Raw genomic sequence first — 21735 nt, 5'->3', positions numbered from 1 at the left:
TACCAAAGACCATAAAAACGGGGGACATTACCTCCCGGCCTGACACTCAGCATCAAGGGTTGGAATAGGGGGTTAAATTACCTAAAATTATTCCCGGGCGCGGTTACCGCTGCTGCTCACTGCTCCCTTTCACCCCCCAGGGGGTGAACAAAGGGGGTGGGTCAAATGCAGAGACTAATTTCACCATAACTAGTGTGTGTGACAATCATTGGTACTTTAACTTAACTTATATTGGTCAGATCTAGTATAACCCCAAATATTTGGACTAGAGGGTGTGTTTCGCCCTATCGTAGAGAGAATCAAACTTTTTCCGAGTTTCTGTCAGAGCAATACGAAAGCTATTTGTTGAATTCAAAACATCATGGCCATCCGCAAAGAAAAATCACAAATTTAGCCGCACCATTTTAATAAGCCGCAGGGATCGAATCGTTGGAAAAAAGTAACGACTAGTCCGGAAAATAGGGTAGTATGGTACTTTAAATGTCCCCTATAACACAAAGCTAAAATGTTATCTTAAATTGGATTGCTTGTAGCGTTCTTTAATGTAGAAAATGTATACCTCTTCCGGACACTCTTTTGAACGAGTATTTTTGCTGTGAAGGCAGGATCCTCTAACACCAAACATTTCTGAAAAGAGTCTTAATTGTATAGCAAATAAGGTTTCTGGTAGATGTTTATTTTTCTTTCCTGAATGCTGCTAAGAGTTGATGCAAGGACCGGCTTTGTGTCGATCGGGACTTCCGCACATTCTGGAACGCAGCAGAAGTGAAACTGTTGGGAGTCGAATCACATTCGATCCATTTTGCTCCCTGTGTTTAAAAAACCTCCAACAAAAGACTGTCCTAATTTTGCTGCTGTAAATCCATTCGCGGAACGTTCATCACAGTTTTTTTTTCTACGGGTTGGGGGGGTATTTGTGGAACCTTACCACTGACGGGTGGACTGCAAAGGATGATGAAAGTATAACAAGATGCCTTCTGCTGTGACAATTGTATGAATTAATCTGATTACTAAAATTTATGGAATATGCTTTTAGGGGATTATATCTGTTTTATTGCTATTTTCTTTGCTTTTATTTTGAACATGCTGTAGCAATCCGGCACACAGAGATTACATTTTAGAGCAGATTTATTCATTTAGAGATGATAATGTGACTTTTTTTTGGTTTATTTTTTTAGGGAAGCACGTGCTTCCCGTTGACGTAAAATTGGAAGTGAGGCCTCGTGTCTTGTCTCTCTAAACTTCTCAGGAAAATCTACCTCTACCTCCATTTTGACGCATTCAGGTGTCGAGTAAAAAGTGGGTGTGCATAAAGAGGGCGTGTTACAGCTTAACGCTTCTGCTGATGTGAGGACCAACAGCAGGGAACCCACGGCTCAATAGTACTGCTGTTTTAGCACCGCAAGTAGTTTTCAGTCTGTTCACTTAATGTGTGCTTATTCCTTCTTTATCTAGACATGATTTTTGATGAATGGGTTTCTTAGTAACCATGGTGACAGTGAAGTGAACAGGCAATGCAACTGTTTCCTTTTCATTTATTTTTATTTTTTTTTGATGGGCGAGGAGTTATTCTCTGCCTATTTTACTCGATACGCGTTTGTGTGAATACTTTAATTTTGAAATTAATAAAATATCAACTTTCTTAAATGTCAACATTTTCTATGGATGTGTTTTTATTTTAATTCAGCCCTATAGATTATAAACTATGGACATAGAATTGTCTCACATATGTATATATATATATATATATATATATATATATATATATATATATATATATATATATATATGATAATACATATGCATATATTAATAAATATACGAATACAAATGTGATATACAAATAAATAAATAATTTGTATAAATAAATGCGTATTGGTAAATATATTTTTGAGATTTGAAAATATATGCAAATACAATTTATAAATCTAAAAATGTGACAGACAAATAAATCAAGATTTTTTATAAATAAACATGTATTTGTAAATTTAAAAAATGGTAAAATGGGTTATATTTGTGTAGCGCTTTTCTACCTTCACGGTAGTCAAAGCGCTTTGACGCTATTTCCACATTCACACACTGATGGCGGGATCTGCCATGCAAGGCCCTAACCACGAACCATCAGGAGCAAGGGTGAAGTGTCTTGCTCAAGGTTACAATGGATGTGATGCAGTTGGTAGAAATTGGGGATTGAACCAGGAACCCACAGGTTGCTGGCATGGCCACTCTCCCAACTCCGCCACGCATATTGTTGAGATTTGAATATAAATATTTTTGTATTTGCATATGTGGATCGCGTTTTTGCTTTTGTGTCGATGAGACATTCCTCCCACAAACCAGATGCACAAATAAATGTGGAGTTACACACACTCCTGAACAACCAGCAGAGGGCACTGCAGCCAGAGCGGTCTGGGTCACAGACATGGTCAGACACTGGCGAGCCAATCAGAGGCACACTAGGGAGGGTCATATGATGATTGATATAAATTGATAATGATTTGACACACATTGCATTGATAAGAGATCAGTATCTACATCGGGACAAGGTCATTAAACGGCATTGATACAATAAAATTAGCAGCTGGCACGGTCTTTCAGATTAACTGGATATGTTAGTATTAGCTAATACAACGCTAACGTTGGCAAGTTCAGGCTCGTTGTGCATTCTCTCTGTAAAGACGTGGGTTGTATTTGCGCAGAGAACTCCGAGCGTTTTGCATATAATGTTCTGTGACCCAGACCGCTCTGGCTGTAGTGCCCTCTGCTGGTTGTTCAGGGGAGTGTGTAAGACACATGTATTTGTGCATCTGGTTTGTGGTAGGAATGTCTCATCGACACAAAAGCAAAAAAGCGATTCACATATGCAAATTCAATACAAATACAAAATCAAGCATATTTATATTCAAATCTCAAAAATATACTTACAAATACTCGTTTATACAAATTCTTGATTTATTTGTATGTCACATTTATATATTTATAAATTGTATTTTTACATATTTTCAAATATTAAAAATATATTTACAAATACTTGTGTATTTATACAAATTCTTGATTTATTCGTATGTCCCATTTGTATATTTATAAATTGTATTTGTACATATTTTCAAATCTCAAAAATATATTTCAGAAAACATGTTTATTTATACAAATTATTTATTTATTTTACATCATATTTGTATCTGTATATTTATTAAATAATGCATATGCATTAATATCATATTGATATATATATAAGTTGATGTGATACAATTTTACTTCCATACTACACTGTGATTTTGTGTAATATTAGTAGTAGAATTTTTTGTTTTCTTAAATCAAATCTATAATTAGATACAGATAACTCTTTTGGTCCTCATCTGTAAAATCTCCACAATTCCACAAAAAAATGTTTTTTCAATTTAACTGTTGAACATACACATTAAGGCACTTTAAATACAATATGATTACATATTTTACACCAGGTTGAAAAATTTACATCATGAAATTAGATATAATGTTAAATACAAACAAAACCTGTTAAAGGAAGTAAAAGTAAATATAAGACAAAATAAATGAGTTTAGAATACAATATATAAATAATTAAAATAAACAGAAAACTGTTTAATATCTTTTAAATATCGCTATTTAAAATCACTTATTGCTTGGATAGCGATATTAATTCAAGGGTTGTTCTATTTTTCACAGACTTCCAAGATTTAATTAATAACTTGAAATCATTCAAGCAAATTTAATGGATAAAAAATGTAGCTTGCAATATAACAACAATAATACAAAATTTTACGTGGCTATCTTTAATAAATATGCCAAATCGTATCTATTCTATCACAAATCTTGTCTTTCAGCCAATCTCCGATCTCCTCCTAAAATAAATGTACAGTATCACATTCCAAAAATAAATGCTTCACATCTTCTATAACATTCCAAATATAACTTTTGTCAACCCAATGCTCATGTTTTGTTTCAAAAAAGTTATTACAAGGGTATATCTCATTAATAATTTCATTGACTCTATGAATAATTGGATATGTAATATATACAGTCCTCATTTTACCTAATTCTACTTTTGTAAACTCTTTTAGTGAATAAAATACTACAAAATGTTTTGGTTTTGCTTCGCTTTTGTTTACACTTGGTTCACTATGCGTTTCGTGGCGTGTTTCTTTCGCAAATGATTTGGGTAAAAAAAAGTTATTTTTTGTTTTGTTTGATTTTCTTTATTCGAAACATGTTAATAAAAAAATAACTATATATTCATGTCACGTAAAAGAATATATATATTTGTTTTACTTCCTCGTTCAAAATGCGCCACTTCCTGTCCCTCGGCCAATCGCCAGACAGTAAAACTGATGTAATTCATAAATTACAATTAAAAAAACAGCACTCTTTTTCTCTAGGTGACAGGATACAAAATAATATAATCAGAAAATAACGCATGCATATATGATACATTAACACATTTATGTGATGATTAAACTACAAATATATGATTGTGCTTCACATTTCATAATGAGTATCTTGCTGACAACTGACAAATAAATTACGGCGTCCAAGTATTTTGCAAAAGTCACCAATGTGTTATTAAATGTGTGATTTCTCCGTTTGATTGACGTGTACTTGGAAACGAAAACTGGTACATTTTATGTCTGTGATCTAGTGACCTCCACTGGTGGAAAACGCGCATTACAACTATAGGCTATTGCGGCAAGCGATTCTCAAACCATTACAGCAGGGGTCACCAACCTTTTTGAAACCAAGAGCTACTTCTTGGGTACTGATTAATGCGAAGGGATACCAGTTTGATACACACTTAAATAAATGGACAGAAATAGCCGATTTGCTCAATTTACCTTTAATAAATATATATATATATATATATATATATATATATATATATATATATATATATATATCTTCAATTTTAACTCTTTAAAATTCAAAATTCAACCGAAAAAAATGAAGAGAAAAAATAGCTAATTCGAATCATTTTGAAAAAATTTAAAAAAGAATTTATGGAACATCATTAGTCATTTTTCCTGATTAAGATTAATTTTAGAATTTTGATGATGTTTCAAATAGGTTAAAATCCAATCTGCACTTTGTTAGAATATATAACAAATTGGACCAAGCTATATTTCTAACAAACACAAATCATTATTTCCATTAGATTTTTCAGAACAAAACTTTTCAAAGAGATTCAAAAGAGTTTGAAATAAGATTTAAATTTGATTCTACAGATTTTCTAGATTTGCCAGAATATTTTTTGGGAATTTTAATCATAATAAGTTTGAAGAAATATTTCACAAATATTATTCGTCGAAAAAACAGAAGCTAAAATGAAGAATTAAATTGAAATGTATTTATTATTCTTTACAATAAAAAAAATACTTGAACATTGATTTAAATTGTCATGAAAGAAGAGGAAGTAATTCAAAAGGTAAAAAAGGTAAATGTGTTTGAAAATACTAAAATCATTTTTAAGGTTGTATTTTTTCTCTAAAATTGTCTTTCTGAAAGTTATAAGAAGCAAAGTAAAAAAATAAATGAATTTATTTAAACAAGTGAGGACAAAGTCTTTAAAATATTTTCTTGGATTTTCAAATTCTATTTGAGTTTTGTCTCCCTTAGAATTAAAAATGTCAGGCAAAGCAAGACCAGCTTGCTAGTGAATAAATAAAATGTAAAAAATGGAGTCAGCTCACTGGTAAGTGCTGCTATTTGAGCTATTTTTAGAACAGGCCAGCGGGCGACTCATCTGGTCCTTACGGGCTACCTGGTGCCCGCGGGCACCGCGTTGGTGACCCCTGGTTTACAGTATGATGTCGGGGTGTCGATCCAATCATAGACAGCTTATAAGTAGACGCAGCATTGGCTGCTGTGACGCAAGAAACTTGGCCGCCATCTTGAAGTGGTGATGAGGAGCCGGTGAGCAGCCGAAACTGACAAGTTGACAGGCAGAAAACAAAGATGCACTGGTGTTCAGCGTTTTCCTGCTCAAATGAGCGGACTGTTGAAAATACGAATCGGGGGATTACTTTTCACAATTAAGATTTAACATTAATGTACTATTGGTTGTATTTTGTGAAAATGATATTACCACAGAGTTCAGAAGGAGCAAAGATCTTCAATAGTACTGAAATCGTGGCCACTAGCAAACAACAATATGACCATAATAGAATTGCATGTCAATGAAATGAAATTTTAAAATGTCTTACTTGAATTACATAAAGATTAAATAAATAATGAAGATAAAGATTGTTATCATTATTATCATTCATTATTATAAATATCATTTAAGGCAGGGGTCTCAGACAATTGGCCCGCGAGACGTTATTTTGCGGCCCCCACCTTAATATGAAAGTTTAATGTTAGTGCGGCCTGCAAGTTTTATATGGATGACGCTTGACAGCGTTGTGTGAGGAGTTGAAGGAATCTTCCAATCACGGTGTGGTATGTGGCTCTCCAGGGCCGAACATTGCTGTCACTTGCGTGATGCAAGCAGAGAAACATTTTGCCGCTTTTCCGCTAGACCCGCACGCTTCTTTCTCCCTCCCTCCCTCGCTCGCCCGCCTGCTCTCTCTCTCTATTTCTCTCTCTCGAGCTTTCTAGACATGGCCGGGGAGACGATCATACCGGTAGCTTCCGAAGCACTCCGCCAAAGGACCGAGCAACAATACAAAACTGTGGTGCACTGGACCCCAGCGCTGATACTCCGACAGAGCTGATACTCCGACAGAGAGTCGCTGGGCGAATCGGACATGTAACACGTTAGTCGTGTTGTTAGCCCATTCGGGGCTAATTGTGCTTCCTCTTCTCGTTGGCTCCAGACAGAGACGATTTTTCTTATTTGGGTCCAAAATGGCTCTTTCAACGTTCTGGGTTGCCTACCCCTGGTTAGTGGAAAAGCAGCAAATGAGTGAAAGCAACAGAGACGTTGCCATGGAGACGAGGGTTTTCTTACATGCCTGGCTGCAGTCACGCCGCGACACCTGTCCGTCAGTAATAACAGTCCCCGATAACCTGGAACAATTCAAACCGTTATTTAAATTGTTTTAATTTGCATTGTCTCACACGATGAACACTACATATATTTCTGTATGACGCATAACACTCCGGAAGCCGTAATTTTTTTGCGCTCGCTATCCCGGTACTTTACCGGTATTATCCGCCGACCGCAGTGTTGCTGTAGGGAGGAAAAGTGGAACGACACACAATGCGGAAATAACATTATTTTCCGAGCGTCGGCTAAATACAAATATATTCCACAACCCCAAACATGTCTTTTTCAAAGCCTGCAGTGAAGGGAAAGGTTAGTGATGAGCAGAGACAATTGTGGGAAAAGTGGAGATGTAATATTTCTTTGTTGAGCATGGGGGCACCCTGACGTGTCGTATTCGCACAGAGAAAGTTGCGGTGCACAATTCTCATTTTGATTTCATTTTGTGTTGAAAATAAAAATAAAGACATTTAAAAATATATTTTTAAATAAATATTTTTTCAAAGAAATCTTTTCTTGCGGCCTGGACTCACCCAGACTCTGCATCCAGCGGCCCCCAGGTAAATTGAGTTTGAGACCCCTGATTTAAGGGAAGAATGTAATAGAAAATATCAATACAAAGTGTCAAGACAGAATAAATTCTCTGCTGCTGCAGCAACAGAGATACAGTCTATAGGTCCCTAAGATATATAGATATCTAATGTATTCATACATTGTTTATGTAGGATATACGCATGTATATATAACCTAATCATATTGTTTCTTCAATTTAAAAATAGCTGACCGTTTTTCCCCCTTCTCTGGGCTTATATTCCCAGTTTTGATCTTGGACTTCTGATCACTTATAGCAGTGGTTCTCAAATTGGGGTACTTCAAGGTATGCCAGGGGCTATGTGAGATTTTTTTTTTAAATATTCTAAAAATTGCAACAATTAAAAAATCCTCTATAAATATATTTATTGAATAATAATTCAACAAAATATGAATGTAAGTTCATAAACTGTGAAAAGAAATGCAACAATGCAATATTCAGTGTTGACAACTAGATTTTTTTGTGGACATGTTCCATAATAATATTGATGTTAAAGATTTCTTTTTTTGTGAAAAAATGCTTAGAATTAAATTCATGAATCTAGATGGATCTCTATTACAATCTCCAAAGAGGGCAATTTAAGTTGATGAATACTTTTATGTGTAGAAATCTTTATTTATAATTGAATCACTTGTTTATTTTTCAACAAGTTTTTTGTTATTTTTATATCTTTTTTTCCAAATAGTTCAAGAAAGACCATTACAAATGAGCAATATTTTGCACTGTTATACAAAAACTGATGATGACATAGTGCTGTATTCTACTTCTTTAGCTCTTTTTTCAACCAAAAATGCTTTGCTCTGATTAGGGGGTACTTAAATCAAATCAAATCAACTTTATTTAATTAAATTAAAACAATGTTCACAGGGGGTACATCACTTAAAAAAGGTTGAGAACAACTGGCTTATAGCATATACGAATATTCTATTACTGTTAAGCAAACTATGAATAACACGCCAAAATATGAGTCCTTTATCATAGCTACACGTATGACAAAAAAACGCGTGAAAATTAGTGGTATTCAGTGAGATAAGATTAATTAAATGAGCTGACAGTTCATTGCTCTTGCCAAATGAATTGCACTGAGTGGTACGAATCACCACTCCAAGATGGCGGCCTCGAGTCTCGTCAGCGCCAGTAAGAAGTAGCGCACGATGCTGCGTCTACTTATAAGATGCAAATGGCAACATTATCGATACAAAGGGTAGTCTCAGTATTGGCTCAACACCAGCGTGATAAAATCGACATATTTTTAACATTCAAGTTCAAATATTTGGGGTTCACTCCTTAGGGAATACACCCTTGGGTACAGGGGGCTTTGGAGCTAAATAGATTAATATTGAATATATTTGTTGGCTTTGTCTTTATTTTACTTCAATACGTAATGAATTAAGAAATTGTATTATTTTGTACATATTGTTACTATGTATTCATCCATTTTATACCATGAATTGATAAACGTGGATTTAAACAAGTTGAAAAACTTATACGGGAGTTACCATTTAGTGGTCAATTGTACGGAATATGTACTGAACTGTGAAAAGTTTCAATCAATCAATCAAAAGCTTATTCCCTTCGGGGTCGCGGGGGGCGCAGGAGCTTATTTCAGCAACAAACGGGCGGAAGGCGGCGTACACCCTGGACAAGTCGCCAAGGGCATGTATCTAAAATGGTATTTATTGCTGAATTGTTCCAAGAATTATGTGGTAAAATATGTTTTTTATTTGCCTAAAACCTCTGGGGTGTGTGTTATTCTGATAATAACGATGAATATTAAAAATTGAATGCAAAATCGCTAAATAATCACAAAAAAGATCATAGTAAAAAGTAGGGCTGCGAATCTTTGGGTGTCCCACGATTTGATTCAATATCGATTTTTGGGGTCGCGATTCGATTATAAATTGATTTTTTCGATCCAATGCAATTCTCGATTCAAAAACGATATTTTTCCGATTCAAAACGATTCTGTATTCATTCAATACAGAGGATTTCAGCAGGATCGACCCCAGTCTGCTGACATGCTAGCAGAGTAGTAGATTTAAAAAAAAAATAGCTTTTATAATTATAAAGGACAATGTTTTAAAAACTGATTGCAATAATGTAAATTTGTTTTAACTATTAAACGAACCAAAAATATGACTTATTTCATCTTTGTGAAAACATTGAACAGAGTGTGTTGTCAAGCTTATGAGATGCGATGCAAGTGTAAGCCACTGTGACACTATTGTTCTTTTTTTTTTTTTATAAATGTCTAATGATAATGTCAATGAGTGATTTTTAATCACTGCTATGCTGAAATTATAACTAATATTGATACTGTTTTTGATAATATTCATTTTTGTTTCACTACTTTTGGTTTGTTCTGTGTCGTGTTTGTGTCTTCTCTCAATTGCTCTGTTTATTGCAGTTCTGAGTGTTGCTGGGTCAGGTTTGGTTTTGGAATTGGATTGCATTGTTATGCTGCGATGAGGTGGCGACTTTTCCAAGGTGTACGCCGCCTTCTGCCCGATTGTCGCTGAGATAGGCGCCCGCACCCGCAAAAGGGAATAAGCGGTAAAAAAAAAAATGGATGGATTGTTATGGTATTGCTGTGTAATGTTTTGTTGGATTGATTTTAAAAAAATCGATTAAAAAAAAAAAAGAATCAATTCTGAATCGCACAACGTGAGAATCGCGATTCAAATTCGAATCGATATTTTCCCACACCCCTAGTAAAAAGTATTGGTATATTGGCAATACGCGTCGTGTATTTACTTGGTATCGGGATTGGCACCGAAAATTGCAGTATCGCCCACCCGTTCTTTCAAGTTGAAGCTGGTCTTTATCTATAGCACCGCCCAGCAAGGGTGTCTGCCGTGGATAACCAATCGTACACCAGCACATTTAAACAAGCACAAATGAGCGCACGTTTCGAGAGTAAGCGGGGCGGGTCTTAAGCAGCTAGTCGAAACAAACAAAATGGAATACAACAAAACACTGAACAGGAAGTATTAAGAGTAACATTTTGCTGATTTGGTGGTTAATAACGTTACCTGTGAAGCTAAAATGCGACTTAGGTCCCAGAGAACCACGGCGCCCTACGTAGCGACACCAAGGAAATCCCGCACACCTTCCAGTGGCAAAGCAACACCGAGACGAACGCGGCTCTCAGTTCCAGACAGTCCATTCGATGACAAGGTAACGTTACGTATTACTTTTTTATCGTTACCGACTACATACATATGTGTCACCCTAAAAGTAAGCTAAACACGTTATTGGTTTACTTGTAACATGGCCTAATGTCGCTTGACTGTGGTAGTCGTGCAAGGAAAGGCTGCTAACTAGCGTGCTAATGCTTAGGCCGAGGAATCTTCTGCAAGTGTGTACATGTCATTCATTCATCAACTAACACATTTCACTGTTTCATTACAATCAATATTTAAATAATCATTCATTGTGATATAACCAACAATTGATCAATAGTACCTCTTTTTTTAAAAGCGGATGTTGTAAGGAAGTGACCACTCACCTTAAAGGCCTACCGAAATTAGATTTTCTTATTTAAACGGGGATAGCAGGTTCATTCTATGTGTCATACTTGATCATTTCGCGATATTGCCATATTTTTGCTGAAAGGATTTAGTAGAGAACATTGACGATAAAGTTCGCAACTTTTGGTCGCTAATAAAAAAGCGTTGCCTGTACCGGAAGTAGCAGACGATGCGCACGTGACGTCACGGGTTGTGGAGCTCCTCACATCCTCATATGGTTTACAATCATGGCCACCAGCAGCGAGAGCGATTCGGACTGAGAAAGCGACGATTTCCCCATTAATTTGAGCGAGGATGAAAGATTCATGGATGAGGATAGTGAGAGTGAAGGACTAGAAAAAAATAAATGAATAAAAAAGGTGAGGGCAGTGGGAGCGATTCAGATGTTATTAGACACATCTACTAGGATAATTCAGGAAAATCCCTTATCTTATTGTGTTACTACTGTTATAGTGAGATTATATGGTACCTTAAAGTCGGAGGGGTGTGGTGACCGCCAGTGTCTCCGGTGGGAGGAGGTAAGAGAGTCCGCAGCTGCAGGAGGACGCAAGCTCCGCTCAAGTCTACGGTAAGAGCCGACTTATTACCACAATTTTCTCACCAAAACCTGCCGGTTGACATGTGGTTGGGAACCATGTTCGCTTGACCGCTCTTTTCCATAGTAAAGCTTCACCTTCGGGAATGTGAACAAGGAAACTCCGGCTGTGTTTGTGTTGCTAAAGGCAGCTGCAATACACCGCTTTCCACCTACATCTTTCTTCTTTGACTTCTTCATTATTAATTGAACAAACTGCAAATTATTCAGCAACACAGAAGTCCAGAATACTGTGTAATTATGCGATTAAAACAGACGACTTTTAGCCGTGATCGGTGCTGGAAGAACATGTCCGCTACAACCGGTGACGTCACGCGTCATCATTCCGCGACGTTTTCAACAGGATACTTCGCGGGAAATTTAGAATTGCAATTTAGTCAACTAAACCGGCCATATTGGCATATGTTGCAATGTTAATATTTCATCATTGAGATATAAAGTATATCAGACTGCGTGGTCGGTAGTAGTGGGTTTCAGTAGGCCTTTAAGGTGCCATCAGCAGGTGGCAACAGCTAATGGTGGTCGCAACCAATATGGTCCATACTGACTTTGAATGGACTCGACTTTTTCCCTTCTTTTCTGGAAATTTTATCCGCTCTATTAGCTGTATAAATGTCAGAGATCATATTATAGTGCCTCTACTACAGTGTAGGGCTGGGCGATATGGCCTTTTTTTAATATCTTGAATGAACACTTGATGGATATAATCCCAGCAGTATGGAGATTCTATGTGTCTACTTTAAAACATTCTTGTTTGTACTACAATAATATATGCTACTTTTAAACTTTCATCATCAATCAATCAATCAATCAATGTTTATTTACATAGCCCTAAATCACAAATGTCTCAAAGGGCTGCACTAACCACAACGACATCCTCGGTAGAGCCCACATAAGGGCAAGGAAAAACTCATACCCAATGGGACGTCGGTGACAGTGACAATGATGACTATGAGAAACCTTGGAGAGGACCGCGTATGTGAGCAGCCCACCCCACCCCAGGGGACCGAAAGCAATGGATGTCAAGCTGGTCTAACATGATATTGTGAAAGTCTAATCCATAGTGGATCTAACATAACGGTGAGAGTCCAGTCCAAAGTGTATCCAATATAGTAGCGAGAGTCCCGTCCATAGTGGAGCCACCAGGAAACCCTCCTAAGCGGAGGCGGATCAGCAGCGCACAGATGTCCCCAACCGATACACAGGCGAGCGGTCAGTCCTGGGTCCCGACTCTGGACGAGCGGTCCATCCTGGGTCCCGACTCTGGACAACCAGTACTTCATCCATGGCCACCGGACCTGTGCCCCCCCTCCAACCCCCTCCACAAGGGAGAGGGGGACAGAGGAGGAAAAGAAAAGAAACTGCAGATCAACTGGTCTAAAAAGGGGGTCTATTTGAAATGCTAGAGTATACAAATGAGTTTTAAGATGATACTTAATTGCAAATCACAACTATGTCAATATACCAAAACTGTATTTAATAAACAGTTATTAAGCAGTGGCACAAACATTCATGTCATTTCCAAAACAGAAAGTGGAAGATTGTCAGTGACATTTTAAGTGTCAAATATAAATTATCTGCATAATAGGAAATCAAATAGTATTTGTCCTTTGCTATGTGGTAGGTTAGTATGGACGTTATGAAATTCTCTTTATTCTCTAGCAGGTGACTTTTCAAAATATGCTACATATTACCATGTTCACGCTGCTCAGACAACGCAGGCTGCGTTGGCTCGGCCACATGTGCCGTATGGAGGATGGAAGTAAACCAAAAGACATCCTGTACAGCGATCTCGCCTCTGGCAAGAGATCTGTTGGCCAGTCGAAACTGCGCTTCAAAGATGTCTGCAAGCGGGACATGAAAGCCCTGGACATGAACACTGAACATTGGGAAGATGTAGCGGCTGACCGCAGCAAATGGCGCGGTGTCCTGCACAAACAGCTAAAGACTGGCGAGGAAAAGATCCATGTCACAGCAAATGAAAAAAGAACCAAGCGGAAGACAAGCACTCCTGCAGTTGCCCCTTCCAGCTACATCTGCAGTAAATTCAGCCGTGTTTGCCTCTCCCACATGGGACTCATCAGCCACAGGAAGGCGATGTCGCTGAGTTTAAACTTGACCTCTAGACTGCCGCAGTATCCACAGCCGTTACGACTGACGGAGGGCTGATATATCGCACTACACGATGTATGTCTCGATATTTTGCCTTAGCCTTGAATTAACACTTGATACATATAATCACACCAGTATGATGATTTTATGTGTCTACATTAAAATATTCTTGTTCATCATACATTAATATATGCTCATTTTAAACATTCATGCAGAGAAGGAAATCACAACTAAGTCAATTGACCAAAACTTTATTTGTTAAACAGTTATTAAGCAGTGGCACAAACTATGTCATTTCCAAAACAGAAAGTGCAAGATTGTCAGTCATTTTAAAACATGTTATTAGTGAACTTTTGTGCATGATGTCACAAAGATGACATATCAAAACAACACTAAATTAAAGTGCACTTTTTGTGCAGAACGCCACTACAAAAGTTTGAAACAAATAAAGTGCACTTTTGTGCATAATGTCACAAAAGATATTTCAATAACTGTCAAATAAAAATGAGCTGCATAATAGGAAATCAAATAGTGTTAGTCCTTCGCTACGTGGTAGGTTACTGCGGACATTATCTCCTTTTGTTGTTGACTATCTTTTTCATACGATGTTGATCTAGAAATGTTTGCCTCGGCATTTTGATGGTGTGGGCACCGAATGAAGATGTTGATATACGGAGTGAGCACTCTTCATTCTCTAGCCATGAATTGATTAACATGGACCCCGACTTAAACAAGTTGAAAATCTTATTCAGGTGTTACCATTTAGTGGTCAATTGTACGGAATATGTTCTGTACTGTGCAATCTACTAAGTACTGTGCAATCTAATAGTAAAAGTATCTATCAATCAGCGGGTGACATTTCTAACGATGCTACATATTAGCAGTATGGCTACTTTTTGTAGAAACGCTTGTGCCCCACACTTGACAAATTAAAGTTGTCTATTCGACATATTCCCTCTCAAAGCCAAACCACCGCCAGACGATGGACCCCCCTTGCTGTTTTTCTTGGGAATTAATTCTTCCTTCATTTGTTACCAGATTGGCACCTTCTTTCTTTCGTATTACCACTCGCACGGCTCCGTTAGCATCACAGCTAACGCTACCCATGCTGCTACCTCTCTGTTCCTCGAGGGCGTATACGTTTGTGAAGTATTTAAGAGGGTGCGCTTGCTGTCTGTGAGGAGAGACAACAGAGTGGAAAGAGCTTGTAGTCTAATGACAGCAGCTAAAATCAACGGCGTGAGAACGTATACTTGAATGTCACGATATGGTCATATTCTATATCGAACAGAGACAAACCCGTTATATATATCGAGTAAATCGATATATCGCCCAGCCCTGGTTTCAACCTTTTTTTGAGCCAAAGCACTTTTTTTTTTCATTGAAAAAAATCCAAGGGGACACTATCCCATCCTCGTCGCCATTGTTATGTGCCAAACCTGTCACTTATTAATTTACTTATTAGCAATTTAAGCTTAATAATACACCAAAAAATATGTTATTGTCTTTTCTGCCTTTTATTCCCACTCTTATTTTTTCCACTTCAAAGTGTCTAACACACAACACATGTCATCATATCCTGTGTCCGTCGCCCTTAAGGTCCCCTTACAATGGTTCCGGTATTGTCCTGTGGCCCGAGTAACCAAGACATGAAAGACATCACCAGCAGAAAATGTTAAAAACAAAACTCAGTAGCCTATATTAACAATATTCCACTCACAGTCTGAATGCTTCTATAAATATGTATATAGTTTAATATTTAAACAACATATTCAGAACATTCGTTCTCAGGACTGGACTGTGCGCCTTACCTCCTTTATGGCCAATTTAGTGTTGCCAATCAATCAATCAATGTTGGTGCAAGCTAGTGGTCCTGCCTTCGACCCCTGGGACAAAGATGGTGGATGACTGACAAGACTCTGTTCATTTAATTTTGCTATTGAAAAAAACACACTCAGTTGATCCGAACGAGGCACAGAGTGAACCCTTTTAAACCATGTTTGGAAGCAAGAGAAGAAGAAAACAAGCACACACTGCATTTTATTGTTTTTTTTTTTCATTTATCTTTCGAGTAATTGATGTATTGACAGCTCATGGCTACGTTTGCACTACAGTCATTAACTTTGACTTTATATTGTTAAAAGGTTAAAAACTGAATTGAAAACAAAACAGAAAAAATGAATTTTGTTTGTCGCTATTGTTTTTAAATGTATTGTTATCACCACGCTCATGTCTGCTCCATTGAAGCAATCTGCGGTATATACATTTTTATTAATTAAATTAATTAACAAAACATCAAAGCAACAAAATACTAATTACGACCCTAATGCATGCATCACACCACAACCAATAAACACCCCAATTGTATGTTTTGACTGAAAAATCCTAACATCCACAACAATTATTTATTCACACACTTGCTTTCACAACCTAGTGTTTGTAAAATGAAACTAAGTGGTCGATGATGAAAGATGGCATCAACTTACTGTGTAGGTTGAAGAGACTCATGATGCTGAATATATTCCCACCATGACGAGGCGACCACTGCCCCGTGGTCGGCCAAGAAAGCGAGCCATTGCTGCAGATGACACCGAAGCAGGTGATATTTTTGCTCTGCAACCAAAAAAAATGTTTACACTGTGATTATACACCCAAATAATTTTGCTCATGTCCTGTCACTTTTTGTTATGATTTAGCCTTCAAGACTCCGACCAGGACGACCTCGCACCCTGAGCACATACTGTCTGAGATAGACCCCGTCTCTCCTCATAACTCCACAGCCAGGAAGATCTACACCCCCATTGTACGATTCCTCACACCAAGCAAAGAGAGTGAGTAAAAGCCACAGATGCACCATCCTCCGTTAAAGACACATTATCATGCCTGCTAGGTTTTTATGTTGTTGTTTTTTTTTTTTTCTTAGCTAAATTTTAAGGATGCCGTGAGCAATAAACATGAAAAATAGGTATGTACCGTTGATATCAGGTCAATACTAGGAGTTGTGACATTACACTAGTAGCCCAATAACAAATTAAAAAAAAAAGAAACTCAGATAACCAATAAAAATATAAAATAAAAAAAACTCCAATGAAGTGATATTACCCATTCTGTGGTATAGAAGGGTTTGGGTGACATATCAAGCACTCCTATCTCGGATGTTCCATGCTGCCCCTAAGATCTCCAGACTTCACGAGTCATTAGAGGATGACATCTCGTGTGGCTACCAGCTACTAGGATCCACACCAAAAAAAGAAGTAGCTAGCAGTGCCTCATTCAGTTGCTAAGTGAATGCATACCACCTGCAACAAGTGCTTAGCGGTAAAATTGTGCAAGTAACATCCTTGTTAGTAACGAAGCGTCCTGACAAAAGCACACAGTCTGACGCTGTTTTTTTAACCGTATTGCCGCACACCGACACTGCAGCACTGGCCTAAACAATAGCCACAACAAAAACAACACAACACTTTCACATGACTGTAGTGAGGTTGGCATTCAGGAACACCCGTAATTTTGTGCATCAAACATTCTCAACTCAAGTAAGTTGTTATTGGCTCATTCTCCATGTTCTGTTATGCTTCAATAATTATGATGATTTTTTATGGATTGTATTTCTTATTTTTGAATGTATTACTTGGTTATCATTCAGTTTAAATTTAAATACTGAAGTATTTAAATGACTAGTATGTCCAACTCAAATAGCACACAATTCCATAAAATTAAAAAGGCATTTTCTTTAGTTTTTTTTTATAAAAATGTGCATGTTTTTACACTTTTTTAAATGCCAGTTTGGGCACAATTTAAGCATTGGCCCCATTTTTAAACTGCCGATTTGGCACTATTACTGGTTAGAATATCCATCTTTAATCAGCACACTGACTAATGGATGTAACGCTAGCTCTGCCATAGTAGTGATGTCAAATTTTAATTAGGAGAAATTTAAGTTAAGTTAAAGTACCAATCATTGTTACACCCACAGTAGGTCTGTCAAAATTATTCTCTGCATTTGGCCAATCACCCTTGATCACCCTCTGGGAGGTGAGGAGAGCCGTTGGCAGCAGCGGTGGCCGCGCCGGGGAATCATTTTTGGTGATTTAACCCCGGTTTCCAACCCTGATGCTGAGTGCCAAGCAGGGAGCTAATGGGTCCCATTGTTATAGACTTTGGTATGACTCGGCCGGGGTTTGTTCTCACAACCTACCGATCTCGAGGCGGACACTCGACAGGCAGTGTTTGTCAAATCATTGTTTCACTCTTTCTTACCTCCAGGTGTGCACAAACTACAGTCAAATTTTCATTTGATAAATCCACCCATCCATAATAATAGATATAAATAAGGATCGGTCTTGAGAAGCTGTAAGTTATTGGTTTGAAAAACAAAGATTGTGCAATCCTAAACAAAATCAAAGCAAATATAATTAAAAAATACAATTCAAGTTTATTTTTTTTAGGTTACGTTGGCCACACGCGAGAAGGGGATATGTCCATTAATGATGGACTCATAAAGTGTCCAACAACACCAGAAAAGTCGCTAGACATATCCTAGTTGTTTTTATAAAAAAAAAAAATCTGGGGCGAGACTTAAACCCTCGCTAAATATAGTGCCAAAGTCGCTTTTGGACAGGCCGATTTACTACATAGGAAGTTTGTTAAAAGAAAGTTACAATACCATCAACTGTACAGAGCTAATACTCACAGTCCAGTTTTGTTTGTAGGACTGAAGGCAACTGGTAGTACCAAATCAGTTTGTTTGGCATCCACAAATAAGTGAATGTTTGGGAAACTGTCCTTTTAAATGTATTGTGTATGAATGCAGTATAAATCATGGTTGTGTATTTATTTGGTTCAAGACACAGAGTCACTTCAATACGCTGAGCAGTAGAGATGCGCGGATAGGCAATTATATCATCCGCAACCGCATCACTAAAGTCGTCATTCACCCGCCATCCACCGGAACCAACATTTTATCAGATCCGCAACCGCCCGCCACCCGCCCGTTGCTATATACCCGGAGTCGGCGACCTTTACCACTAAAAGAGCTAGTTTGACCCGTGTCACAAAGTAAAGAAGGCAATGGGAGCCACTAACGTTCTCGCGAATATCCGATGGTGATCATTCAGATAACAGGAATAAGGGCGTGCTGTGAAGCCGTTGCCTTTGACACCTTCAACAACATGTACGAACAGTTTGCCAGTCCAGCAACATGCTGTGTGTAGCTTACGCGAACACACGAACAAGATTGAAGGGCATACTGGGTGATAAAGAGTACACTAATGGTTATGATATAAACAATTTGAACACTTTTACTAATGTGTCACACTGTGAAGCCACACCAAACAAGAATGACAAACACATTTCGGGAGAACATCGTCACAGTAACACAACAAACGCAACACAACAAAAACCCAGTATCCTTTGCATCCATGACACTTCCTGAATACTTTACACCCCCGCGCCCCCAAAACCGCCCACCTTACCGACGCACGGGGGGTGGCAGGGTTTGCTGCTAGTGGGGTGTATAATATAGTCAGGATGCGAAGGATTCTGGGTATTTGTTGTATTGCGTTTGTTGTGTTACTGTGAGGATGTGCTCGCGAAATGTGTTTGTCATTCTTGTTTGGTGTGGCTTCACAGCGTGGCGCATATTAGTAAGAGTGTTAAAATAGTTTATATCACAACCATTAGTGTACTCTGTATCACCCAGTATGCCTTGCAGTCGTGTGCGTGTGTCAGTGGAAGTTACACACAACATATTGCTGGACTGGCAAGTGGATTGTACATGTTGTAGAAGGCGTCAAAGGCAAAGACTTTACAGCACGCCCTAATACTTATTAACTGGGTGACTGCCGGCAGACATACTTGAGAATGTTTACGTCAACTAATGTCTTCTTCGCTTTGTGACACGGGTCCAAAATAGCTCTTTGAATGGTTCAACCGCCACCCGCCCGAATCTATTTAAAATTATTTTTTTCGTCATGTTACCCGCCGACCTGCGGTTTATCCGCGGTTGACCGCAAACCGCGCATCTCTACTGGGCAGTCTTTCGCTTCCGAGCCTGTGCTTCCACTTGGTGTTAAATAAAATAAACTTCGCCATTACTGAACTATTTTACCCTACTTTGGACTTTAATCTTCTATCAAGTATTGCATTTTCTTTGACCTTTGTTCTTTTATATGGTTCACTAGTCTCTTGTAAGTAAATCAGTGGTTTGTGGTGAACACTATTAAGCAAGAGAATACGCTTTTTGTTATTTCGGTATGCAAATGTTTTTTTGTTGTTTATTTTATCCAGATTACAAGAGCCCAGAAAATACTGTGTTAATGAGCCCTGAACAAGGGGTATTTGGTTATGGCTCCGTTGAACTTCTGGTGGGAGAGGACGACGACCACATCTTCAGTCCGTAAGTGTATCACAAACCTTGTTTTACTGCTTTTTAAAGTTTCATTATCTCCTAACAAAAACAAAAATATATTGTATGATGATTTATTTTATTCTTCACTTTCACCAACACATCTACAACTAATACAACTTTTTAACTTCCGATATGATACAGATATTGCAGCCTTGAATAATTTTCGATACCGATGTCAATCCGATACAAAATCATGCCTAAATGTATTACTTATTTTGTAGTCAGGGTCTTTGCAGGTATTTTGCAAGACTATAATAAATACAATTTAAGATCCATTTTACATCCATACTGGCATTGAAGTTCAAGGACATGAAGGAAAATAGTTTTGGATAATTTACGATACAGTAAGGGAAAGAAATGCAAGACATAGTTGAGATTATGTGGTTTATGCAATAACTACCAGAGCGAATTGTTGGAGTGCTGACTGGAATGGACGACTGCTTATGTTAAAGCTTAGTATTTTATATCCATGGCAATATATTCCGCTGCACATTTTTTGGTGTAAATCGGATCTGGACGCCCACGCATCCAATAATTTTTTTTTTTTTTCTAGCTTCACTTTCATTAAGAACCTGCCATCACAGTCCCAAAATTCCCAGCCCAGATTGCCTGACATCCCTCCAAAAACAAGGAGCACCCCTGAGGCCACGCTGGTGTTGGACCTGGTGAGTTCCACCATCTGCAATATAATTCTCTTTGTCCGCAAGAACCTTTTGGCTGTGGCCTTACCTTGATTACAGTTCAATACTGAAAGTTCCCTAATCTAGTTCAAGCTTTACAGATTGCGTCTATGTATTATTGTGTATCTTAAAAAAAAAAAAAATCTAAAATTGTTGTGTTTTCAGGAGGAAACACTGGTGTTCAGCTCTCTGAATGTGATTGAGAATGCAGAATACACATTCCACACAGCTTTCCAGGATAATCAGTACAAGGTTAGCCCCCCACTCACTAAGTTAGGATTGGAGATGTCATGTCAGGCTGTGGTGGTTGACTTATGGTTTTACAGGATTTTGTTGTGGTTGTCGCTTTAGTGCAGTACTTGAAGGCAGCATTTAAAAAAAAAAAAAAAAAAGTTGCATATTGATACATTTTACTATTTAAAAAAAAAAAAAAAAAAAAAAAAAAGCATTCATTTCAGTACTGCAATTCAAAAAGTAGAACTCCAAGGCTGCACAATTAATAGGGCTCCAAAGGGCACGCGATTTTGCAATGCATTGTGGTTCTGTGGTGCCAATATTTGTTGGTCAAAGCTTTTGTTTACATGTCTATATTTTAATACTGTAACCGCAATAATGTGAGAGAGTGCAACAAACTGGATTAAAATGAAATATACAAAACAAAATCAACGGGCTATATTGTGGCAAACTGTATACAAAATAGGAACATTTGTAGAATTGATCCATAGGAGCACATCCAGCGGACAAAAAATTTGAGTAAGATGCCACTATTGTTGGAGCCAAACTTGTCTATATTTCGTCAACAGAGTCAGTTTTGATTTCA

At 37.7% G+C, this 21735-nt stretch overlaps 1 protein-coding gene across 1 annotated transcript in view; it reads left to right on the top strand.

The window, feature by feature from the left end:
• The first annotated feature begins 10478 nt into the window (after positions 1 to 10478).
• Positions 10479 to 21735, top strand: part of ctdspl3 (CTD (carboxy-terminal domain, RNA polymerase II, polypeptide A) small phosphatase like 3) — a 21277-nt gene continuing 10020 nt past the window's right edge. Inside the window, exons 1-6 of the mRNA XM_061883435.1 lie at positions 10479 to 10766; positions 16320 to 16425; positions 16523 to 16657; positions 20115 to 20223; positions 20789 to 20900; positions 21081 to 21167. Coding sequence (XP_061739419.1) covers positions 10635 to 10766; positions 16320 to 16425; positions 16523 to 16657; positions 20115 to 20223; positions 20789 to 20900; positions 21081 to 21167 — 681 coding nt within the window. The 5' untranslated portion in view covers positions 10479 to 10634. The remainder of the gene's footprint in view (positions 10767 to 16319; positions 16426 to 16522; positions 16658 to 20114; positions 20224 to 20788; positions 20901 to 21080; positions 21168 to 21735) is intronic.

This window comes from Nerophis ophidion, linkage group LG22 (assembly GCF_033978795.1).
Source record: "Nerophis ophidion isolate RoL-2023_Sa linkage group LG22, RoL_Noph_v1.0, whole genome shotgun sequence".
NCBI classification, from domain to species: domain Eukaryota; kingdom Metazoa; phylum Chordata; class Actinopteri; order Syngnathiformes; family Syngnathidae; genus Nerophis; species Nerophis ophidion.
The sequence above is the reverse complement of the archived record's forward strand: the minus strand, read 5'-3'. Positions and strand labels throughout refer to the sequence as shown.